The 26,127-nt window shown below is 45.2% G+C and overlaps 1 protein-coding gene across 6 annotated transcripts; it reads right to left on the reverse strand.

Moving 5' to 3' along the window:
* ZNF18 (zinc finger protein 18) lies at positions 1-22,056 on the reverse strand. 6 transcript variants are annotated; one of them, XM_060290084.1, is made up of 7 exons: positions 22,033-22,056; positions 15,780-16,259; positions 14,358-14,544; positions 13,845-13,936; positions 7,681-7,765; positions 6,942-7,049; positions 1-2,702 (listed from the first exon to the last, which is right to left on the reverse strand). In XM_060290084.1, exons 2-7 carry the CDS (start codon positions 16,164-16,166, stop codon positions 1,936-1,938), a joined length of 1,626 nt encoding a protein of 541 aa, XP_060146067.1. In that variant the 5' UTR covers positions 16,167-16,259; positions 22,033-22,056; the 3' UTR covers positions 1-1,935. The 6 variants fall into 6 exon arrangements, with proteins under 6 accessions (XP_060146067.1, XP_060146066.1, XP_030717253.1 ...); XM_060290083.1 differs by having other exon boundaries at positions 15,780-19,008; XM_030861393.3 differs by lacking the exon at positions 22,033-22,056 and adding an exon at positions 21,279-21,902.
* Positions 22,057-26,127: the final 4,071 nt, after the last annotated feature.

A 26,127-nucleotide genomic window follows, 5' to 3' on the forward strand; every position in this document is an offset into this window, starting at 1 on the left:
TGGTTAAGTCGTCTGGGGGTGGGGATTCACCACTCCTTCTAGGATCATTATTTCCACATATCCTTGGAGAGACTTATTTTTGGATTAATTACTATTTAGTACAGTGGTTCTTCATTTTGAGCAGGCATCAGAATCCCCTGGAGGACTTGTTAAAACAAAGATTGCTGGCCCCCACCATTCAGAGTCTGATTCAGTAAGTCTAGGAAAGTGCCGATGCTCCAAGTCTGGGGACTGCACTTTGAGAACTCCTGATGCAAAACATAAAAACCCACCCTCCTACAAACATCTGCTATGAGAACACAGAGTCTCATGCCAATTCCAACATGATTTTCCTGCTTTCTGCCTTGTGGTGCCCACATCCCCCAAAGAAGGGCCTTATTCCTCATCTTCATGCTATAAGAGTTAACAAATTCCTCTGGAATCCAGGGATTCCAACCTAAGTGCTGTCTCTCCTCACATCAGCCAGCAATGTACTTCCCATTGTTTGCCAACAACTTGCAGTTTCTTGCCTACAGTTCATCTGTTCCCATGGAGATAGCTCTGTCCTCCTCCTCAGCATCACGCTTCCTGATCCTCACTGGGAACAGTACAGTGAGAGCAGGCAGAGGACGACCAAGATGGAAGGAAAGTGGTGTCGCGGTACGAGAGCAGGACACTCTGGGTCACGTCAGTTTTGGAGACAAGTGATCAGGTTAGATATGTGTGTTAATAAACCTCTAGATACACTATAAATTGGATCAATACTATTGATTTCTTCCTAACACGTACAGACAAAATGAGAGAAGGAAGATTATTTTAGAGGCCAGGACACTTTGGCAAAAATGATGGATGGCCTAAGGGGGACGCCAGGAGAAAGAGGGGCAACTTGAGGCCCCAGAGCAAGTGGGAGGTGGGCACGGAAAGAGGACACCAGAGTGCCCTGCACTGGCCAAGCTCTCACCGGGGCACCAGGCTAGCAAGTTCCCATCACTGTTCTGCTGGCTGGTAAACTTGGTGGGTTTGTACGAGCTGATCTAGGAGCTCAACCACCACTTAGGGTCTGTGAGTTCCAGTCAGCACACAGTGGACGCTGCAGACACAGACAAGACAGGGAGTGACCACCAAGTTTATTGAAAACAAGGGAAGCTTGGAGTTAGCTTTGCACCTTTATGACAAAGACCACACTGAGCTAACTGGCCTCTACGCTCCCCCCTCTGGAACAGAAGACCTGCTCTAGGACCACAGTTCTAAAGGGCGGATGTGAGGTTCTTCCCAGCAGCAGCTGCGGCTAATCCAGTTAAACCCTTCCCAGAGACCACTCCTAAAATGGGACCTCCAAGTGACACATTTTCCCCAAGGGGTCCAAGAGAAGAGATGAGCTGAAAGGTGAAGACTTTTCTTCCTCCTGATGCAGAAGCAAGAAAGTCAACCTGCGTGAAATCCGATCCCGAGGCCAAGATATCCTCCGCGTCTAAAACCATGTCCCAGTCTCTCCTCTCCAATCCATGAAAAAATGAGACAACAGGGATATTTTCTAAGAGATGCAATTTCTACGGATGGAGCCAAGTTTGTTTTTTATTTTTTTAAATAAATTTATTTATTTTTGGCCACGTTGGGTCTTTGTTGCTGCACGCATGCTTTCTCTAGTTGTGGCGAGCGGGGGCTACTCTGCATTGTGGTGCACGAGCTTCTCATTGCGGTGGCTTCTCTTGTTGCGGAGCACGGGCTCTAGGTGCACAGGCTTCAGTAGTTGTGGCACGCGGGCTCTAGAATGCAGGCTTAGTAGTTGTGGCGCACGGGCTTAGTTGCTCCGCGGCATGTGGAATCTTCCCAGACCAGGGCTTGAACCCATGTCCTCTGCATTGGCAGGCGGATTGTTAACCACTGCGCAACCAGGGAAGCCCGCCAAGTATTTTTAAATGGACCAGGAGACAGACATGGGCTCACAGAGCTTGGCTATTGAAAGGGCTTCTTTCCCAAATGGGATCTTTGATGTTTGGCAAGGCTTGAGCTCCAGCTGAAACTTTTCCCACAGCGGGAACACTTATACGGTTTCTCTCCTGTGTGAACCCTCTGATGCCTATTAAAGTTGGATCTCTGAATAAAACTCTTCTCACAGATGGGGCACTTATAGGGCTTCTCCCCCGTGTGGATTTTCTCGTGGTGGCGCAGCCCCGAGAAGTCGCTAAAGCCCTTCCCACACGTATCACACTTGCAGGGCTTCTCGCCTGTGTGGATTCGCTGATGCTTCACGAAGTTTGAACTCCGCAGAAAGGCTTTTTTGCAGGTGGGGCACTGAAAGTACGTCTCTCCAGTGTGAGTTCTTTGGTGAAAATCCAGCTGGGAATTCCGGTAGAAGGCTTTCCCACACTCCCTGCAGGTAGGGAGTCTCTGGGCCATGGGGGCTCTCGGCTGCCGTCGTGGGGAGGCCTCTCTCTTCCCCTCCAGCCATGGCATGGACGGCTCTCCGGGAAGAGGTGGCAGATGCTGACCCAGCTGTGTCCCGGAATTCCTCTCTCGGGGAGAAAGCTGCGCCCCTGTCCCCTCACCATGAAGGTTCTCCTGGGCCTCGGGGAGATTCTCTCCTTCTCCAAAGCATCTCGGCTCATCCTTGCTGAAGAGGCCACTCAAGGAAGTCTGAGGAGGCTCTCCTGAGGCTTGAGGGTCCTGGTCCCTGTAGTTCTCCAAGTTTAAGTTCTCTTTGTCATTCTCCTGTCTGTCCCCTGAGAGGAAAAAGAAGATATGGAGCAGCTCAATCAGTGGTCTGCCCTGCTTTGCAACTCATGTGTCAGAGAGAGGGTCATCACAAAACATTAATTCTTTTTACCAAGAGGGCATCGGTGAGTGAAGAAAAACACTGTCCAGCCTGAGCACCTGGCACTCACTTCACGTGTGTCCAGGCTGTGATTCAGCTCTGGAACCAAGGAGAACAACTGACAGCAGAGGATGGCTCCCAGAGGCCATAGTGGCCACCCCCACAAAGAGGCAGCAAGTTTCTTAAGCCCAGGAAAAACAAGTCTAGTATATGAGAGTACTACTCTAAAAACGTATTGGTTTTTATCTAATTATATATAAAAGATAAATATGATCACTAAAAACAATTTGAAAAGCATACACAAGAAAACCAAATCAACCTCAATTATACCACCCAGAGGCAACAACTATGAGTATACATTTCCTTCCAGCCTTATCTAATTTATACATATGTATGTATGTACATATGTATGTATGTGCTTTTTTCTGACACAACCGATATCATACTGTATAAACAGTTCTATTTCTGGCTTTGTAGCCTTTAAATTGTAGATGGTGGTACTTATCGATTCCACATGGATTCTCCCTTTCACAAGTCACCCCAAAATTCATGAAATGCAACCACGTGTCATTTTACTGTGGTTGTGATGCACAGTGAGACTGCTGTGTAAAAGCGAACCCCTCAGTCTGTGCTTGAATCCAGCATTCACTTGTGCTTCATTATGTCACGTAACAGTTAAAGTTTGTTTTTCTCATCATAACTTGGGTTTTTGCTTATTACTACTTAATGATGCATGTAGTAAAGATTTTTATTTTAGTGGTAGAATTTATCTTCAACTTTTATAAATTACTTTATTCCTGTAGATCTAAAGAAGCTGCTTGCCTTTCTCTTTCCTATATCAGTGTCTTTCAAATTATCAGCTAGAGACCGGAATCTGCTAGAGAACCAGACCTGAACTTGGTAATTCAGAGCCTTATAACATGTTCCTCTCAGATGACAAAGGTACTTTCTCTTTTCTTTAAAGAAGCCTTTATAAATATCATTTTAAAGAGCTGAATAATGGCCCACTGTGGAGACGTCATAATAAACACATAAGAGGAAACATAATTTATTTAAGAGTTCTCCTACTATGGGAATTAAGTTGTTTGTTATATTTTGCTACTATAAATAATATGTGATAAGCCTTTTTCGTCATAAATTCTGCCCACATTTCTGATCAATATCTTAAAGGAGGTTCCTCAAAGTAGAATTACTGTGTCAGTGGGCATGAATGGTATTAAGGCTGTTGACACCTACTGGCAAATCGATTTCCGCAACGACTCTGCCATCCATCCTCGGGTCTGAGAGGCTGGGCAGAGAGGAGGCGAGTGTTCAATACCTAAGCACTGACTGTGTCTCAAGTATCTGCCATTAAGGCTGGTGAAAAATGGCTTCTCATTGGTATAAATTTTAATTCTTTAGTTATTAAAGTTTTTCACACTTATGAGTTATTTTTCATACTCCAAGACTGCTGTCCACTTTTTTTTTTTACTGGGAAAGTCACTTTTTTTCTTATCAGCTTGCATTAACTCCTTCTATATTAAGAAAAATAATCACTTATCTGTCATGTTCGTGAAAAGAGTTTTTCACCGTTTAGTTATTACTTTAATTTTGTTTGGGGTTATTTTTATGTATAGGAGTTGTAGTCTCTTTCTTTTTAAATACAGTCAAATCTATTAATCTTTTAATGATTCTTTTCCGTTGCTTTTATACTTATAAAAAGCTTCCCCAGCTTGACATGAGTCAAACATTTACCCGTTTTCTTCTCTATTATTATTTTATTTTCATATTTTATGTCTTTTTCATCTGTTTCCAACTTATTTTGGTATATGACATACATAAAATTTAAGCTAATTCCTCTTCCCAGTCTTTTTCCTTATTTTGCTCATCCCGTGGATTTGTTCTGCTTCTTCCTTCATCACATATTAAAGTCCTTTATAGACCAGCCTCTGTTCCCAGGCTCTGTCTTCTGTTCCATTGGCCTGTGCATCTATTGTTATATCAGTATGTGGTAATGAGTTTACCCTTTTAAAATGATATATTCTTAATATTTACAGACCCAACATTGATGAAACATTCTTCTTTCAAACCTTTTTACTGTTCTTGCAGTATTTTTCCTGATAACTACTTAAGAACCATTTTTCCAAACATAGTTGACCCTTGAACAACGAGGGGTTTGGGGCACCCACCCTGGTGCAGTCAACTTTCGAGTGTAACTTTATAGTCAGCCCTCAGCATCCAGGTTCTGCATCAGTGGATTCAACCAAATGCGGATCGTGTACAAATTTATTGAAAAACATCTGAGCATAAGTGTTCCTGCACAGTTCAAACCTTTGCTATACATGGGTCAACTGTATATATATATATATATATATATATATATATATATATATATAATTTTAATCCTTTGGGAATTTGATTAGAGGTATGAGTATGAGGCTTTTTGAGGCTTACTCACCTGCTGACCTTCTTTAACAGTGAGCTGTTCTTCCATATGGTCAAACAAAATAGTGTATCTACCCTCTCCTGGGACATCGCCCCCTGCTCTGAGTCCAGATTTGGCAGACTGCTCACTCTTGTACCTTTGAGACCGGACTAGTCCTTTCCTGTCTTGGTATCACTGTCTCGTCCCTGCACACCTGGACTCCTGCGTCGGCTGCCCACAGGGTTCCCCTCCTCCAAGGGGACCCTCCCGGGCTGTCCTGCACGTGGCTGCTTCCTCAGCCTCTCTCCCCACAAATCCTCTCTCAAGAACCTACAATGGCGTCTCTTTCCCTTATCAAGGCAGGCCGGCTTTATACACTCTCCACAGTCTGGTTCAAGGCAAGATCTAATGGGACCATGTCAGCAGGTGAGATGACGGGAAAGAAAAAAAATAGAATGTTGCCATATGGAGATAGAGTGAGCAAGGTATCACAAATAAAATCCTACCGCATGGGAGTACAGGGGCAATCCCTGTACCTTCCTCTCAATTTTGCTGTGAACCTGAAACTGCTCTAAAAAATAAAGTCTATTAAAACAAAAATCCTACTGCAACAACCTCTAAAGCAGCATTTTCAAATTTTTTCTTTGTCTGCTACCCACGATAAGAAATACTTTTATATCGAAATATATTTTGATATTTTCTGTTCGGTATTATCATTTCATTTTTTAAAATGCTGGTTGCAACCCTATAAAATATTTTCACAACCTGCTAACTGGTCACAAAATGCAGTTTAAAAAATACTGCTCCAAAGGAATCCTTGTGAAGTAGTATTATGGTAAATATATTGCTTAAAATTAAAACCGTATGTCTCATGTGATGCTTGCTCTCTCTGTGGTATTGATACATTAGCGAAGGAAACAATTAATCAGATCTTACTGGGGAGAAAGAATGGCCTGTCATAGAGTTCCCATCCTTGGTCCTTTTATTCCTCCATGGTTCTGGGATCTTTTGTAGATTTGAGGGAGAGAGAGAGAGAGAGAGAGAGAGAGAGAGAGAGAGAGAGAGAGTGTGTGTGTGTGTGTGTGTGTGTGTGTGTGTGTGTGTGCAGGAATGTTTGACAGTTGATTTTACATAACTGCAATGTTTTTAAAGAATGTAGAATGCAAAGGGTAATTACTGTTTTACAGCAGAACAAGTTCATATTTCTTCGTACCAGTCTTAAAATAATGTGATTTATATGAAGTATTTGATGTTGCTTCTGTTTAATGAGACTTAGATGCATGGAGATCAGCTAGACCATATTTTTCTGTTTGTCTTGTTTATTTTGTTGAGGGTGGGTCAGTTACCATTCACCATAACCAGAGTAAGAAAAGTCTAGTTACTTTGAACCTTCTTGTTAGGAAGGATAATAGTGGCCTGTTAGATAATCTTTTTTTAATAATAGAATTCAACCCATATCTGTTTTGGTCTCAACTGTACTAACCCTAATTCTAAGAAAGAAAGCTGTCAAAACAGGCAAGAGTGAGGCAACAGATCGGATGCGGGGTCTTTCTTCCATGGTTAAATATGTGTCAACAGCCCAATAGTCAGAGACGAGACCCACCTTGGTACTCAAACTGGACTGACCAGATCACGGCCGGTTAGAACCAATGGAATAGAAACCAAGTACGGATATTGCCCCAGCACCTCCAGTATGATGACTGGAGGTCAGCAATGGCTCTGGACCAGTAGAGGATCACTCACCTATGCAGGTGGACCTTGGGATCTTCTCACTGATGTGTAGGTGTGGTCCTGTCAGCTCTGCGCCACACCCGGCTGGATCAGTCAGGCCATGCTTGGGATTGGAAGTGCCTGGCACAGAGAGAGACAACCTGTGGGCCTGGATGAGTGGGGGCACTGGGGGCCAAGCCGTGTTGCTCGAAGGAGGGCCCTGAGCGCAGAGGGAACGAGGGAAGCTCTGGAGACCGCTGAGCATGTGCGGAGCGTCTAAGACACCAGTACTCACGAGAAACCCAGGATATGTGGCAAAGGCCACAGAAAGAAGATTCTGAGAGGGAGGAGTCAGACCACCTGGCAGGCTGGTGCGAGGGTCGTGACTGGGACCCCACGCGTGGTTGGCTGGGACTGTGGTTAGTAGAAAAGGCCATGCGTGGTCGGCCACCGCTGAGCCCCGCCGTAACTCAGCACCTACGAGCTACGTAACCGTGAGCAAATGACTTGATCTGATGCTCACTTTCACCACCTTAAAATGGGAATTCCATCACCCGTTTCACAGATGAGGGGAGTTACTGTACATGAGGAGCCACAACAGTGCCAGGCGCACAGAACACGTCCAATACAGGGAGCTGTCACTGTAGCTCAACCACCTCCAGCTCCGCAGTTCCCAGCCACGTCTCTAAGGACTTCCTTCACCCAGAGAACATCAAGCAGTGCGGCTGTCTCTAAAGATGTCTCCTTCCATCAGGCTGACCCATGCCCGTACCTCCTGAGACCATCTTCCCATAAGTCTCCAGCATGAGATCCCAGTATTGCTCCTTCTGAGTGGAATCCAGGTGCCTCCACTGCTCCTAGAGAAAAACACAATGCTGTGAGTCCAGGGAAGGCTTCTGAACCCTCCTTCCCTGCCTGTGGGAGGCTGAGAAGAAAGGAATGGGCCTCAGGATCCTGGCCATCAGATGGTCTGAGAAAGCATGGGAGGAGCTTCAATGGGAAATCGACAGGGTCTGCCTCAGTGTTTCTTGCCGTGGTTAGAAAACATTTAGGTTTTAAGTTCCGTATTTTCTTTTAAGTTGCCTGTCTTTGCGAGTGGAGAAGAAAGAGAAGGCAGGAGCCCTTTCTCCACTTGCCTTTTGCTTAACTCTCTCAGTGCTTATCAGAGAGGTCTTTGAGCAGCAGGGGCCCGATATTCCCCATATTTCATTAAAGTCTGGAAACTCAAGAGGGAAAGGAAAGAAATTTTAAAATGTATTTGTTGGAAAAGCAAGTGCAAATCAGTGAAGGGGTGGGAAGGGTAAAGAATGACATCAGGCGAGTTGTGAGTCTCACTGTGAGACAGACTGTGGCCTCGGAGCAGAAATGCTGCAGCCACACACACTTCGAATCTCCCGACGGTTCTGAGTTTAGGTCCAACAGCAGATCAGTTTTCCTCCAGTGAGTGGGAAATGGAGGGGTTCCCTAGGGAAGCTGTCCCTTGAGTACGCCCAAAACATGCCCTTCTAATCCTATGGAACTGAGCCTGGAGACTCAACGCTGGGAAGGCCATGGAGCTGGGGTCAACTTTTGTGAATCAAATGGCAGTCTCCCCACCAGGAGGCTGACTGTTAAGACACTCAGTTTGTACAGCAGAGTGATGAACAGCGCAGTCACTGGCGTCAGACGCACTGGGATTCACGTCCCAGGTCTGCCATTTCCAGCTGCGTGATCTAGAGGAAGTTACTAAACTTTTCTGGGCCTCAGTCCTCACCTAATGATAGTACTAGACTCAAAACACTGTCTGGAGGTTTAACAGAAGTAACCAAGTGTGAGCTACTTTCAAAGCACCCACTACTTTTCATTCATAGCATTCACCACAGTTTATTAAATATTTATATATATATATATATGTATACACACACACACACTCACGAACGTATTTAATGAACAGTTGCCTCTGTAGCACATTCGCACCATGAGAAAAGGACCCTCCACTGTTCTCTCTCAGTTCCCAAGGCCGTGCCCAGGCTGGAGCAGGCGCTCAATAGAAGTTGTCTGGGTGAAACAAAGCCCTTAGCAAACACGTGCTTGGTAGGCGGTCTGTATTCTCATTATCACTACCACATGCAGCCTATGGGTTATCGGGCTCCCAAGGTTCACAGGGAGAATTCAGGGATCCTGCACACTCTCGGAAACCCCAAAGTTGATAACCATCTATTATTGTCATGAACGGCCAGCCAGGCCACAGGCGGCAGAAGTGAGGAGAAGAAGAATGAGAAGAGAAGTCACCCTCCATCACACCCAACCCACTACCCAGGGAGGCCATTCCCCATTCTACATTAACTCTGCCCCCAGTACATTAAGGGGACTGGAAATGGCTGAAAGAGAGTGGAGACGCCAAAAATTCTTTAACTAGCAGATACTAAGCTTTAAAAGAAGAAAAGAAAAGGAGGGATTAAATTTCTTAGGGTGAAAAAAGTGAAAAGGTGAAAAGTGAACTCTATATGTTTATTAACTATAACCACATTTTAAATATGGATTTTAATTTTTAAAAATTTAAAGTAGGAATTTTTAGCAACTTACTTTGTTAATCTTCTGTGAAGGAAGCTACCTTAACAGCCTACTGGAAATAACCAGCTTGAGCAAACACTGCTGAATACAGGAGTCCTCGGTCTTCCTGGTCAAAACCCACAGACCCTCACGTCGGCACTGGCAGAGAAAAGGACGGGCTGCCAAGCGTGGTAACATCTGCCTGGAGGCCTGGCTCGCCGGATACAGGCCTCGTCCGTGGGCACCAAGAGAGTAGCCACCCAGCACAGTACAAGGCAGAAAGGAATACAGCCACCAAATCCCCCAAGGGCCACCATCAGCCCTTTCAAAGCCCAGGAAAGAGGCTTCAGGAGTCTCTGAAAGGCGTGCCTCCAGATTAAAGCCACACATTTACTCAAGGAACTGCCCAGGAGCTAGGGATGCATACGAAGCCCCTTACTTAAGAGGCAAGACACCAACTGCAGCCATCTTCATTTTCTGTCATTTTTATAAGAGGAGAAAAAAGTCCAAATTCCTATTCTGGAAGGATGGAAGTATGAGATCTGATGGGGAAATCATCTCAGTTTCATGTGGAAACAGCACCATCTTGTGGGTTTGTGGGACACTGCCACAACTGACTGGCACACAGGCATCTGTGCTGTGTTCCCTTCCCAAGGTTTGAAGACACAGGAACCGGCGCCAGTGCAACCCCAAGTCTGTGAGACTGTCTCTGACTCAGTCACGGCATCTACCACTGTGGACCTCATACCCTGCCATTGTTCTCGACGTTCCTAATTTAGGGAACAGATCAGAGGACATGATTCTTTATGCTGTATTTAAACATTCCCTTCAGTTAGTTACAAAAGACTCCATTAAACATCGAGGTCCTTCTGATGCAAATAGTTGTTAGTTTGGGAGAGGGATATTGGGATCCGGTAGGGATGATTTTTGTTTGTTTGGGGTGAGTAGCTGTTAATCAGTTATCCGCTATATGTAGGTAATTTATACATTACATATATTTATATACATACATTTATATGGTGCTGCTGGTGAGCATTTGGAATACTGACTGCAAGCTACCCAGAACAAGTCATGGTTAATGTCCTCACGTAATGTAGAGCTAATGTTCAACTCCGCTAGTTAAAATATGTTAATAAATTGTATATGCTTTTCATAGGGATACTCTGTATTTACTATAGAAGCAATAATAATCCTCCAAGTCGACCTGAGATATTTGGCAGAATACCCAAATCTTTTTCACCAAGGAGCCTCCTGCCTAACAGTTTGGTTTCTGCGTACTTAAAAGCAGGAAGATGGGCACCCTTGAGTCACTGAAAAGCTGTATCCCTTCCCTGCCCCCTCCCCACCCTCTGCCCGGGGTAAACTGCAAAGCTCGGACTCTGGTTTCTAAATCTTTTGAGCCTGGAAAGCTGAGGCTCAGACACATCTACAGCGGCTTCCCTGTGTCCTCACCTTCACTCTCAAGTACCCCACGAGGAAAGTCCCAAGAAGAGCTCCCCAAAGGTTTGAAACAATGCTCTGATTAAGATCTACAGGTGCCTGAAAAAGTTGATTTTTTTTAACATCTTTATTGGAGTATAATTGCTTTACAGTGGTGTGTTAGTTTCTGCTGTATAACAAAGTGAATCAGCTATACGTATACATATATCCCCATATCCCCTCCCTGTTGCGTCTCCCTCCCACCCTCCCTATCCCACCCCTCTAGGTGGTCACACAGCACCGAGCTGATCTCCCTGTGCTATGTGGCTGCTTCCCACTAGCTATCTTTTTTTTTTTTACATCTTTATTGGAGTATAATTGCTTTACAATGGTGTGTTAGTTTCTGCTGTATAACAAAGTGAATCAGCTATACGTATACATATGTTCCCATATCTCCTCCCTCTTGCGTCTCCCTCCCTCCCACCCTCCCTATCCCACCCCTCTAGGTGGTCACAAATCACCGAGCTGATCTCCCTGTGCTATGCGGCTGCTTCCCACTAGCTATCTATTTTTGTGTGTTTGTTTTTTACATCTTTATTGGAGTATAATTGCTTTACAATGGTGTGTTAGTTTCTGCTTTATAACCAAGTGAATCAGTTATACATATACATATGTTCCCATATCTCTTCCCTCTTGTGTCTCCCCCCCCCCCACCCTCCCTATCCCACCCCTCTAGGTGGTCACAAAGCACCGAGCTGATCTCCCTGTGCTATGCAGCTGCTTCCCACTAGCTATCTATTTTACGTTTGGTAGTGTATATATGTCCATGCCACTCTCTCGCTTTGTCACAGCTTACCCTTCCCCCTTTCCGTGTCCTCAAGTCCATTCTCTACATCTGCGTCTTTATTCCTGTCCTGCCCCTAGGTTCTTCAGAAAACGTTGATTTTTATCAAATGCAACTTTTCAGAGTTGTTCACCACATAATCAAGATAAACCTGTTCTTGAGACTTGTGTTTACAGCCAAGATGGAGTAACAGGGAATGGATTTACCTCCCTGCTGAAACAACCAAAAACGGGGACAAGATATATGAAACAATGATTTGCAGACGATATACTTTAGGAAGAGCAGAACAGAGATCCCCGTGTGCCCTACAGTTGCCCAAACTTACCACCTGGAGAGGGCCTCCAGAGCAGCAGAAGGAGCTCAGGGTCTGGGGAGGCCAAGAGGGTTACAGAGTTGTCAGCAGGGGAGCTGCACACAGAGAGAGCTCTGGAGATCTGCAGAGGGTCCCCCGCAAGTCAAGGAAAGACCCCCCCCCCCGAAAGAAGCAGAAGGCACAGTCCCCAGAGTGTTGGAAACACTTCATATTTCCAGCAGCCAGAGTGGAAAACGTTGTCCATCAAGAAGCATAAGGTATAGTATCACCTCAGTACAGGAGGAAGATTAGCCCTAGACTAAAGGCTTCACTGGTGCCATGTAACAAACTGTATCCAAGTAACTTAACTGCATCCCAGAGCAGAGCTCAACAACATTTATAGGAATGCAAAAATATGCAGCCCCCAACAATGTAAAATTCACCATGCCTGACATGCAATCAAAGATTACTGGGCATACAAGGAAGTAGGAAAAAACATCTCATAATGAGGAGATCAAACCATCCATCAAAACTGACTCAGAACTGACACAGGTGATAAATTAGCAGACAAGGACATTAATACAGATATTATAAACATATTCCATATGTTCAAGGAGCTGGAGGAAAGATTGAACACGTTAAGTACAGACATGAAAGATATGATAAAGCCCAAATTCAAACTTCTAGAGATGAAAAACATCTGAGATGCAAAATACACTGGATGGGATTAAAAGCAGATAAAACACTGCAGAAGAAAAGATTAATGAGCTTGAAGACATAAAACTAGAAACTACACAAAATAAAAGACAGAGATTAAAAAGAGAGAGAGAACAGAGCATCAGTCAGCTGTGGGTCAACTTGAAGAGATCTAATGTATATATACACATGTTAAGATTATACATGTCCCACATGCGTGCTATTCTCACAGTTCCCAAAGAAGCAGAGAAGGCAGGGAGACAGAAAAAGCAGTTGACATAATGGCCAGAATTTTTCTAAATCTGATGAAAGCTATAATCCAGCAGATCCAAGAACTTCAGTGAACCCCAAGAACAAGGAACATGAAGAAAATGACCCCAAGGCTCATCATAGTCAAAATTTTTTAAATCAGAGAGAAACTATTAAAAGCAAGCAAGAAAAATACATGATATGCAGAAGAACAAAGACATGTGGCATGAAGAACAAAGAAGTACATGTGGCATGGTTCCATTTTGTGTAAAATTCCAGAAAATGCAAAGTACTGTATGGTGACAGGAAGCAGAACAGTAGTTGCCTCAGGACTGGGGGAGAGTAGAAGAGCAGCAGGGAGGGTATTACAGAAGGAAGCCTTTGGGGGCGACAGATATGTTTACTATCTTGACTGCAGTTCTGGCTTCACATCTGTATATACCATGTCCAAGAACTGATCGAATTGTACACTTTAAATAAGTGCACTCTATAGTTTGTCAGTCACACCTCCACAAGTGAGTGGGGGAGAGGATAACCTGTCCCCACGTTAGATATAACATTCGAGATCACAAACCGACCCCAACGTGGAGGCCTAGACTAGGAAATGAAATAACAGTCTTTTCTCAGCATAACCCAAAGGTAATAAAAAAGGGAGACAAGATTGCTTCATCACAGCAACTTCTTCGAGGGCCCAGATTCTATTATTAAAGATGACAATTAGGAAACATTCTGCCTTTAAAGAAATATTGAAACTCGAGTTTCATTCCACATGTATGGCTGTCATCCTTGCTAGGGCTTCCTCTCTCCTCCGATTCTGAGAACGCTTCCCTTTTCAATCCACGGACTGTTGACAGACCCTCGGAGCGAGGTTCTGGGGTACGAGAAGCAGGGGAACCCCGCTCACCTGAGGTGCTGTGTGGAGAAGGGAGGCTCCAAAGTCTTGGTCTCTGATGAGCCTTTCCTCGGGTCGGGCAGGAAGTGGGGAGGCAGCCAGGGCTGAAGGCGGAGACAGGAAGATTAAAGAATCCCGATGTCCTGTCACCCGCTAGCCAGAGGGCACAGGTGCAAACCTCCACACGTTAGAACCAACGCCTGTTCCGCCATCTGTGATCTCAGACTTGTGCTTACCTCCCTAACCCACTCCAACTCCCCCTACCTTCCCAGCTGCCTCACCCGTGTCTCATCCCACCTCCCTCCCCAGAACCCAAATCCGAAAGGCCTGGCCCTGTCATAAGTGGTTTAAATTGCAGCCTTTGAATCTCCAAATCAGAGTGATTCCTGTATGTCTACCCTGCTTCCGAACTTCCCAGAGACACCCCAATCTAAGCGGCACATCATTTCAATTCACTCTTAGGCCTACTGACCACAATCCCACAATTTCTCCAAGACGGCACCACACACACCACCTGCCCCTCACCTAGTCCTTGTTCCGAGTCGGACTCCTCTTTCACGATGTGGCTCAGTGGCTCCCCAGACCGGCAGGCTGAGTTCTGAAGCCCCAGCTCCTGAGGCACTTCAACATGGGCCTCCGCTTCCCCCAGTGGGCAGCTTTCAGGCTCCGCCTTCTGTGATAAGACTTCCTGTCCCAGAACTTGGATGCTGATCTAGAGACCACATGGTACTAATTACTGAAAGATCCAGAGTAAGGATTTCTGAAAGATACAAAGCTAACCTTCTAGAACGCATCGTAAGGCAGTCCTTAGGGACATGGGGCAGGGAAAGAAAAAAGCGAGCATTTACTTCTGGTCCAGCAGGAACCAGGGAAGGAAACGTCCTGAGAGAGGCCAGAAGCCATGGCCTGCGAGCCCTTCCGACAGGCCACTGATGTTGTGTTTCTACTGGACAGTCTCCACCAATTAAAAGGCAGGCATCTTTGGAACAGCTTCTCAAACATTCTAAAGATGGAATGGGATGGGAGATTTAGCTTCAATCCCTAATGGATAAAAAGTGTGGAGAATCTCAGGGAGTCGGAGTCTTAGAATCAGGTGAGGCATGGGGACACACTGAGATAGTATAACAAGAAATGTGCAACTGGGCTTTGTCCCAGGTTCCTGGCAAGTGCTCCTAAAACCCCTGGAATCTCCTGAAGGACAGGAGTGCCGGGAGCAACTCCTCCTATTCAGAAGGAGCCCCTTTCAACCATCCCTGAGTTGATGCTGACGAGGTGACTCTTGGTGGCCCCTAGACGGCTTCAGGATGGTGGCCGGTCCCAGAGGAACTAATCAGGTGATCAGAGGGTTGGAACTTCCAGCGCCACCCCTCAACCTCCGGGGAAGGGAGAGGGGCTGGAGATTTTCAATCACCAACGGCCAATGATAAAGCAATCATGCCTAAGTAATGAAACCTCCATAATAACTCCTAACCTGTGGGGTTCAGGGAGCTTGTGAGCTGGTGAATACATACAAGTGCCAGGAGGATGGCGTGCCCAGATGAGGGAGCAGATGCCCTGTGCCACCCCCATCTCCTCCATTTGGCTGTTTCTCAATCATATCCTTTATAACAAACCGGAAAATACGAGTAAAGTGTTTCCTTGAGATCTATGAGTCACTGTAGCGAACGATCAAACCCGAGGAGGGGGTTGTGGGAACCTTCAAATTTGTAGCCAGTGGGTCATAAGTACGGGTGGCCCCTGCAGCTTGTGATGGGGTATGAAATGGGGTCAGTCTTATGGGACTAGCCCTTATCCTCTGGGGTCTGAGCCAAGCCAGACAGTGTCAGCGAATTGGTTGTTGGTGTGGAAAAGCCTACATATTTGGTGCCAGAAAAACAGACAACACCCCTGCTAAGACCCCAGAGGAGCCCTGTGCTTCAGTCAGAGATCACAAAACTCTCTGCTCACCCACTGCCACAGCTTCTGGGGGTCCCCCCTCAAGCTCTCCACAAGGGTCACTGCTTCCTCCCCGCTGCCTGGACACTGCTTCCGCACCCACATCTGGATCTCCCCGGGCAGGATGGTCAGGAACTGCTCCAACGTCAGGATCTCTAGGATCTGCTCCTTGGTGTGAACCTCTGGCTGCAGCCACTGGGAACAGAGCTTCCGAAGTTGTCTCAGGGTTTCGTGGGGCCCGGACATCACCTGGTAAGGAAACTGCCTGAAAAGCTGGCGTGCAATCTCAGAGCTGGAGGGCTCCCCTCGAGGGGTGTCATCTGGTCCAGAGAACGCGGACTCCTTGGGCTTGGCCAGTGGCGGCGGCAGGACTGGAGCCTGCCCCAGCTCCACGGGCATCGTCTGGCTTGGCAAGTCCTTTTAGGTGATGTGCTTCTGGGATGGAGTTGTCCCTGGGAGAACCAGGTCTTCACAGAGCCTCTCACAGGGACACTGGAGGGGGAGTGACAGTGATGCTATGCGGATGAGAGGGACGCACTTTCAGAAAGGACAAATTCACACGCCCTGCCTGAGAAGCCTCGGAGGCAACCGTGCATCTTCTGAAATCAATGGACACACTAATCTATTTTGAAAGATGGTAAACTTGAAGCCACAGAGCAAACCATTACTACCATATCTAGACTGTCATCATCACCCTGACCATTTTTACAACGTTCTCTCTTGGTCTTCAAAAGGCCAGACCAAGTAGAAAAATGAAACGCACCGCATTAAGCGTTCTCACTGTGGGTTTCCAAGTAAACAGCTCTTCTGCAAAACACTCCAATGTCTGCATCCATGTGTCTGCAGACCAAAAAATAAAGCTGAACAAAGACCTTGAAGCCCTAGGAATGAAGGCTAAGGCTGAAATGATCAGATGCTTCCAAAATAAATATGAGGTTGAAGAGAACTCTTCCCCAAAAGGTGCAATGAAATTTCTAAGTGACCTCTTTTGAATGCCATGTTGAAAACTGGGAATTTATGAAAAACCTGTCACACTGAAATTTTCAACACTGGACTGAAAGAAGGTTTAGAATAAATACTGACTACCTCAACAACATTCCTACAGACTTGAAGCAAGTAATCACTCTTTTATGGCGAGTGGTATCAAAATTCAGAAGGCAGCAACTAAGACAGTGAAAAGAGAACTATTAAATGGCAAAGTTAATATTAAGATATTTTTAAACGAGCATGCACTATTTCTAGCTAGCTTTCTTGCATGTAATCCTAATATTAGATTATTGGGTCTATCTTTAAATATTATGAAGGAGCTAGAGGTCATCATTTCTCCATAAAATGAACCACAACAATCAATCACTTGGGTGTCTGGCGTAATCAGAGATCAGTACAACACTGTAGCTTTTGATGGCTGCTTTTTCCTTGAGGTGTAAGAGCAACGTCTTCACCCCCACCACTTCACCCAAACAAGCCACCCTATATCACAACATCATTTAAAAATAAAACAAACAAAAAAAGAAAGCATTTTTTTTCAAGGGTACAAAAAAGGAAGGAGTAAGGTAAAAAGGATCGATCTAATATTATGTTTCTCATGTGGACCTCACTAACTGTACTTTTTGTTTACGCAGAGACCCATATATTTCATTCATATATTCACGCAGCACCCAGAGTGCTACAGCAACATATGTTCTCAATAATTCAGGAATTCTATTTCCGCTCATGGCAGCCCACCTACTGTAAACGATGACAAAACTGGAGAAAACCTAAGAGGCCACTGTTTTCAAGCACTGGCCAACCGGAAAGGCGAGAATGGAATCCCTGAGAGAAGAAAAGCTTGTGAGGAGGGCCACGATCATCCCAGCTGTCTGCCAGGGGAGGATTTCCTAATCCCGGTGCAGAAGGCTGGAGCTTAAGCAGAGACCAGAGGTCTCACTAAACTGAGGAGGCAGAGATCAGCATTTGGAGCTACCGAAGTGGCTGGGATCGGAAGAACACGGCAGCAGGGAGGAGGGAGCTATGGGGTGGAGGCGGAAGTCTGTGCGGGGGGGCCCCCTGTGAGTTCTGGCCAAGGGCTGGGCTGCACTCAGTAGGGTGAAACTATGCAAGGTTCAACAGAGAGCAGTTGCTACCAGGTTAAAGGAGCAAAAGAGGGATACGAAAGGCCAGTCAGTGATGAGAGACATTTGCGTTTCTGACCCTGAGAGGAGAGAGACCTTATTAACACTCAAGGCATCCTGAGATACCAGAAAGGCCACATGTTAGGAGTAAGGACCATGCTCTAGAGAAAGACCTACTCTAAACCTGCCCTAAAAAACTTAAAGCCAAGCTTCAACAAGATCCACAGAAGAGGTCCAGTCTACTGCTCTATTCTGATCCAGTTAGAAGAATTTGGGGAATTCCCTGGCAGTCCAGTGGTTAGGACTCCATGCTTTCACTGCCAAGGGCCCAGGTTCAACCCCTGATCCGGGAGCTAAGATCCCGCAAGCCACACAGCATGGCCAAAAAAAAAGGAATCTGGGAAACACCTTGGGCTTTCCAAAGATCTAACCTAAAACCAAGCCAACACAAGTTGATCAGTCAGTAATTGAACTGCCTGCTAGAATAAAAATCAGCACTCTTCAGAGGGAGGTAACAGAATCCTTAGGGTCTACAATGTGCCATCCACAATATCCAGGATGCAATCCAAAATTACTACACATGTAAAGAAACAGGAAAATGTGACTCAAAATCAAGGGAAAGCAGTAAAGAGAAACCAACTTCAGATGGCCTGAGGACTTAAAAACAATATAGTCTTTATGACAGAAGAGATAGTGACTTTCTATAGAGAAATAGAAATTATAAAAAGAAACAAATGCAAATTCTAGAAAATGAACCATCAACCCAGAATTCCACATCCAACAAAAACACCTTTCAAAGAAAGAATTAAAGACATTTTTCAGATAAATAAGCTAAGAGAATTTTTCACCAATGACTTGTACTACAAGAAATGCTAAAGGACATTCTTCCAGTGTAAGGGAAACTCATATATACAGAAAGGAATGAAGATCTCCAGAAATGGTAAATACATGGTGAATAAGTTTAAGATACTATGCTTTTATTTCTCCTAACTTCCTTAAAAGGCAACTGACTGTTAAGGCAAAGAAGACAATAGTATAAGTAGAACATAAGACAACTAGAAGTAAAAGATATAAAAATAGCACAAAGGAGAGGGTAAATGGAATTAATCTGTTGTTTTTACATTTATGAACTGCTAATTCAGAAATAGAAAGTTAGAAGTAAGAAGTAGTGTCAGGTGAAGTGACAGATGGGAAATGTAAAGGTGTTAAGTGAGGGGCAGGAAATAAGAAATGTGAATTATAAAGTGGTACAATATTAAAGTATATTCCAATAAGTTAAATGTTGATAATTTAAGGATGCATACTGTTAGCTGTAAAAATATTATACAAAGAGGTATAGCTAAAAGCCAATAGACGAACACTAAAAAACAGTCAATAATATACAGGAAAGGATCAAGAATAAAAATCAGAAAGATCAAATGGAAAAAAGACAATATGATAGATTAATACCCAGCCATATCAATAAATACATTAAATGTAAATGGACTAAACACTTGAATTATAAGGTTGAGATTGTCAAATTTAAAAAAGCAAGACCCAACGGTATGCTGTCTACAAGAGACATTTTATGTATAAAGACAGATAGTTTGGAAATAAAATGGTCGGAAAAAGACATTCCATGCAAACAGCAAGCACATGAAAGCTGGTATGGCTATATTAGTATGTGACCAAGAGACTTCATGACAAAGAGAAAAAGAGGGACATTTCATTATGATAAATGGGTCAAATCATCTAGAACACAAAGCAACCTAAATGTGTATGCACCTAATATCAGGTCTAAAGGGACAAATCCTCAATCATAGTTGGAGATTTTAACACTGTTCTCTCAGTAATTGATAGAAAAAATAGACCAAAAAAACCTGTAAGGATATAGAAAATCTGAACAACACTATCACCCAAGTTGATGTAATTGACATTTAAACCAACGACTGCAGGGGCTTCCCTGGTGGCGCAGTGGTTGGGAGTCCACCTGCCGATGCAGGGGACACGGGTTCGTGCCCCAGTCTGGGAGGATCCCACATGCCACAGAGCGGCTGGGCCTGTGGGCCGTGGCCACTGGGCCTGCGTGTCCCGAGCCTGTGCTCTGCAACGGGAGAGGCCACAGCAGTGACCACGTACAGCAAAAAAAAAAAATAATAATTATATATATATATATAAATATATATATAAACCAACAACTGCAGAATACACATTCATTTCAAGTGCATACGAAGCATCCGTCAAAACAGACCATGTGTATAATTAAGTTTCAAAACACTGGAATCTTAAAGTATAGATTCTCTGACCACAGAGAAATCAATAACTAGAAACCAATAACAATAAGATACCTAGACTATCCCAATATATGGAAATTGTTAAATAACAATAGTAAATAACCTATGACCAAAGAAAACAAACCACACAGGAAATTAAAATATATTTTCATATTGAATGACAATGAAAACACAACATATCAAAATTTGTAGGAAACAGCTAAAGCACTGCTTAGAGAGAAATGAGAAGCTTTAAATAACTGTTAAAATTTTTAATAAATATACACACATCCTTCACTGTCTAGATCTATTTGGATCCTGAGTTTCAAATAACAAGTGGCAAGATGTCAGATAGCAAGAGACTTATCAGTAGAATTATTCACATTTACTTAGTTCCCGAATTAAGATAGCAGTTTAGATAACAGGGAAACTGACTTTCAGGGAAAACTATAGATTATAAAACATTTAAATCTAATTTCAGCAATTATACTCTCACATAATGGTAGGGGTAATGCCTTGCTTATAATTAAATTACTTGATAGATGCTTTATAGATTGATATCCCAATGACTTCATGAGAATCTGCTCCTGTTATGAAAAAAATTTAAAGATATCCCAAATGTATAGTTGCTATACTTATTAAAGCTATAACAAATTAGAATGATTTTTTAAATGAACATCTAGGTAAGGATACTTACTATACATTCATATACAAGTAACCCTTTGCAGAGCACCTACTATTGACAAAGACTGTCTCCTTAATCAAACTTCAGTCAAGCTGAAGTTGACTGAGTCATCTCTTTGACTAGGACTGGCCCTTGGACTCTGTCCTTGTCACTTCCAGTCCAGTTTAGCAAGAATCTTGCTGACTCCAGTTTAGGGAGTCAGCAAGACTTGACATTTGATCAAATTCAACATCCCTTGGTATCTGCTCAAATTCCTTATGGCCGTGGCCTGCCTTCAACAAAACCGGTCAAGTTGGCTTAGCTAGAGTCCCCCCTTAACCCAGATGTTTCCTCTTAGTAATTTTCCACCCACTGAGCCCACCCCACCCCTTGGCTATAAATTTCCAGTTGCCCTTGTTGTATTCAATCTCTCGCTCCAATACCACAAAGTCCCACGGTAGCCCCCCTGAATAGTCTGCCTTACCGTTTTTAACGAGTCTCTGAGTAACTTTTCTTTAACACTATGCATCAGCTCCTTATTAGGCTCAGTTCAAGTCGTTTCTAATCCTCACAATTACCCAGCAAGGTGAGTATTACAGTGTACAGATCAGCAACCTCTGAGGCTCACTGCGGCGGCCAAATTCAAACCCAGGAGGCTCTAAGCCTGTGCTCTGGGGAGGAGAGCTGCAAACCTTTGAATTTGGGGGGCGGATTTGGGAGCTGTCACAAAGGGCTGGAGGGGAGGAGAAGCTACAGGCATTTAGCGCCCCGGAGGCCAGGGGGGATCCAGGCCTGCTAGGCGCTGGGCAGTGCTGCCCACTGCGTTCTCCACCCTCCGCCCACGACGCCGACAGCGCCGGGAAAGAGACTCCGGGCATCAGCCCATCCGGGTTCCCTCTTCCCGAGGCTCACTTCCAGCCTTTGGGGGAAGGCAGGAGGGAGGGGCCCCTTTTCGGTCCCAGAGACGTGGCCGGAGAGTCCGGAGGGGCCCACAGGCTCAGGGACGCAGGGCCCGGTCCGGGGTACCGGGTCTCCACAACCCCAGAGTCCACTCACAGCCCCGTCGCCCCTCCCCCGCACTCGCCGCGTCCCCGCGCGCGCTCCCGGGCACTCGGGCGCGCGTCCGCCGGCCCGACCGCCGCTCCCGGAGTTCCGGCCGAGTCCGGCGCGGACGCGGGAGGCGCCAGGCCAGACCCCGGGCTGCCGCGGCCAGGCCTGTCAAGCCCGCGTGCGCTCACCTCGAACCGCGGCGCCGGCTCTGGGCGCACTTCCGGGAGACGGGAGGCTGCGCGCGCCTCTGGGGCTGGCGGGGCGGGGCGGGGCGGGGGCGGGGCGGAGGCGCGGGCTCCGATTGGCCGCCCGGGTCGCTCCGCCCCGCCCGCGCCTCCGCGGCGCCGAAGCCACTGTGCGTCGCCTGCAGCGGGCGGTTGGGTCATTCATTCGAGTTCCGCGCGGTCACTCAGTCCTCACCTGGATGTGTAGTGAGCCCCGGGTCTGGGCCGGGCACTTGGACCAAGCACTGCGAGGGCTGCAGAGGTCGTTTTCCTGACTTTCCCAGACCCCTCTGCCAGTCCCACACCCAGAGCTGAAGCTTTCGGGCCGTATCCCAGGTTCTTACCCGGAGTCTCCTTGGGGTTCTCACCTCACTTGGCCTCCCAGGGGCATATGATTTGCCCCGACCTTGCTCTGTCCCGCTTCTCCAGCTCTCACCTACTCTGCATTTCCCGGGCGCTCTCCTTCCACCTCCCCTCTTTTCAGTGTTGAAGTTCAATGGGGCGCCAGCCTGTCTTCCCACCTTGTCTCTCGCCTGTCTGCCCCCCTCACCTCACCCCTTCAACGTGGTGTCTTCCTCGCCTCCTCCCTCCGCTTCTTCACTTTCCCACGTGCCAACAGTGGCCAAGTCCTATGATTTTACCGCCTGTCTATCTCGTCTACACCTCCGCTCTGTCCACTCTCTACCCCTACCTCCTTCCCCGTCATTTCTAACTGGGATAACGGGTGAAGCCCTCACCAGTTTCAGAACTTCCAGTCTTGCCCATTTCCAGGCCATCCAGCACTCGACCACACAGTCATCTTGTGGGACAAAGCTGTGTTAGTAGTAAGTATCAAAGGTCCAAATCTGAGAGACTGGAGTTAAGTGTGTATCGTATGAATGTTCAATCATGGGCAATTGGCAAACCGTAGAGCATTTAAAAAAGGAATTGTCAGTATAGTGAAGTACCCTGCGCAGGGTTAGGAGGAATGGGAGACATCTCCTCTGAAGAAACAAAGCTTTGGGCGAAGCGGGGGATGGGTGGGTCATGATGTCTTCACATATCTGAAAAACTGCCCAGTGGGAAAGGCATTCAGCATGTTTTTCTAGGTCCCAGGACCTGAGCAAGACCCACTCTGCGGCGAAAATAGTGAAAAATACTATTTCAGCTTAACCCAGCTGGAAGTTTCTGAAGGTGACTTGTGTAACAAAGCCCTTTTTTGAGTTCCTGAGCAGAACATGGGTAACAATTTGTCAGAAACATTTAGAGAGACACTTGCAGAGGGTGTTACTTCCAACACCAAGGTGTTTTGCTTCTAAGAAATTCAAGAGGTGAGCTGGTTTGGAAAGGGAAGATGATGAGTTTTTATCTTCAGCATGTAAGTTTTTAGCTGATCAACATCCAAGGAAGATAACAGTAATTTGAGAGCTTTAATTGGGCCACGGAGCCCTCTGTGAATCTGATGGAAGCTATAAATCTTTTCACAAGGAAAGTGCACATACGTATCTATATACAAAATTTTGCACGCAGATTCAGGGAGTTCACAGAGCCCTGAAGTGCATCCTTGGAACCCACGAACTTCAGGTTGAAAACTCTAATTCTGATAGATGGTTCTTGATATGGAAGTTACACTTGGCAGTTTAATAATTTCTTTATAAACTGTCACCTTTCTCCTTGTGATATGTGATCATCATTCCTAACCATAAAAGTTTTGGCCACTAACTAGGTCTGTTAGGCTCTTGAAGTATGAGTTGAGACAATTATTTATTATTAACTGTGTATTGTAGTGCTTCTCCTCAGACCAGTGCCAAAAGTATCATTTTGGAAGTTTGCTTAAAAACTGTATTTCCAGGCTCCACTTCTCAGAGAACTTAATTAGAGGAGAAGGCAAGAAATCTGGGCTTAACATGCCTTCTGTGTGAGTCTGCTGTGCAGCCACATTTGAGAAGCCCTGATTTAGGGCAGTGGTCGCTACACCTTTTTTTTTTTTTTTTTTTTCCTGTGGTACACGGGCCTCTCACTGCTATGGCCTCTCCCGTTGCAGAGCACAGGCTCCGGACACGCAGGCTCAGCGGCCATAGCTCACGGGCCCAGCCGCTCCGCGGCATGTGGGATCTTCCCGGACCGGGGCACGAACCCGTGTCCCCTGCGTCGGCAGGCGGACTCTCAACCACTGCTCCACCAGGGAAGTCCCCACTACACCTTTTTGATCAAGCACTCTTTACCAGTAAAACTATTTTGAGGCTAGAGAGCCACTATTTGTATATGTATTTATTAATAAATAATATACATGTATCATTTTGCCTACATATTCTATATAGTAAAACATGTGAATATAAAAGTCAACAAAGACTGAGGTAAGAATGAAAAAATAATATTTCAAAATATGTATTTTATTTGTTGAATAAAATTCCCACTTAAAATGAGATGGAACAGGCCTCATTAGTTGAGCAAATCTTGATTTAATACTCTAATTATACAGAGATTTTTCAGGTCTTGTTCTACCTTTACTTTTTTTTTTTTTCAACACTTAGTTTTAATGGTTGTCATAAATAAAAAAAGAAACTTCACAAACCCTCCAAATGGAAAAAGTACATCATTGGCAAAACATTTTCTTTTTTCAATACCATCTGTTAATTAAGCGATTTTTGAAGAAATGTGCCTACTAAGAAATTCCAAAAAGTACCTGGTAGGATATTGTATGACCTTAAGCATCACTGAAAATTATCTTCGTGTTCTGGATAGGGTATCAACCACAGAGCCTAAAGTTTGCTAAAAGCTGGGATCTCACCTCGTCAAGACTCTCTGTATAATTGATCCGTCTTTTGTTCGTGCCAGAAAAAGAGCTCCTGCCTTCAGGTACAGACTGGAAAACTTCTGAATTCTATAGATGATTCTTTTTTTTTTTAATTTTATTTAAGTATAGTTGATTTACAATGTTGTGTTAATTTCTGCTGTTCAGCAAAGTGATTCAGTTATAAATATACACACATTCTTTTTCATATTCTTTTCCATTATGGTTTATCACAGGATATTGAATCTAGTTCTCTGTGCTATACAGGACCTTGTTGTTTATCCATCCTACATATAATAGTTTATATCTGCTTATCCCAAACTCCCAATCCATCCCTCCGCCACCCCCCTGCCCCTTGGCAACCACACATCTGTTCTCTATGTCTGTGAGTCTGTTTCTGTATTGTAGATATGTTGATTTGTGTCATATTTTAGATTCCACATACAAGTGATATGTGGTATTCGTTCTCTTTCTGACTTACTTCGCTTACTGTGATGCACAGATGATTCTTTATCCCATCAACTGACCGGGGCCCTTTAAAGCTTGGAGAGTTCTATCTGGTAAACAATTTCAGGGAGATTGAGTAAGAGGCCTCAGACTCCCTTAAACATTCTACCACCCAGAATTCTCCTTCTTTGGTCCCTTAGGTGCCTCATCTTGATGCTTGTTACCGATTTCTGCTTTCCACACGGTCACTTGTGGCCTCCATGGGCCTCCTTCCCTTCAAGCTGTTTTATTTCTTGCTGAGCTGATGACCCTCCCAGCTTTGGACAGCCAGCCCCTGCCCTTGCTGAATCTGTGACGTTTCCCTCTTTCTGATGGCCAGGGCTCCTGAAAACCCCATCAGCATCGAGCTGTGGGAGGCCCATCTGTCCCTGCTGTCAGATGCGAGGGATGGCTGGACCACTGCCCAGGTTTTTTCAGATTGAACTTTCCTCCCTGTGACAGAAGCTTCCAGGAGCATTTGGTGACTCTTGAAGGGCTTGAGATCAATAGAAGAAGCAAGCTTTTTCTTCCTCTGGGGAGCCAGCAAGACCGGTGAGTCATCTGTCACTGCTAATTAACAAAAAGGGTCTGAACATTGGGGAACACACAGAGAGAAAAGGATTCGGATTAACCAGACACTGGGGTTTAAAAGAAAATACCAAAAAAACCTATTTTCCAGAATGTAGTCTATTCATTATGTGGTATTAGGAGACCAGAGAGAAAATTAAGTTAATTGGCAGCAGCAGTGTGTTTTAGGAAGCCTCGGAGGGCCACTGCAGAGAGATTCAGGCTGCCCATGG

This window comes from Globicephala melas, chromosome 20 (assembly GCF_963455315.2).
Source record: "Globicephala melas chromosome 20, mGloMel1.2, whole genome shotgun sequence".
NCBI lineage: Eukaryota > Metazoa > Chordata > Mammalia > Artiodactyla > Delphinidae > Globicephala > Globicephala melas.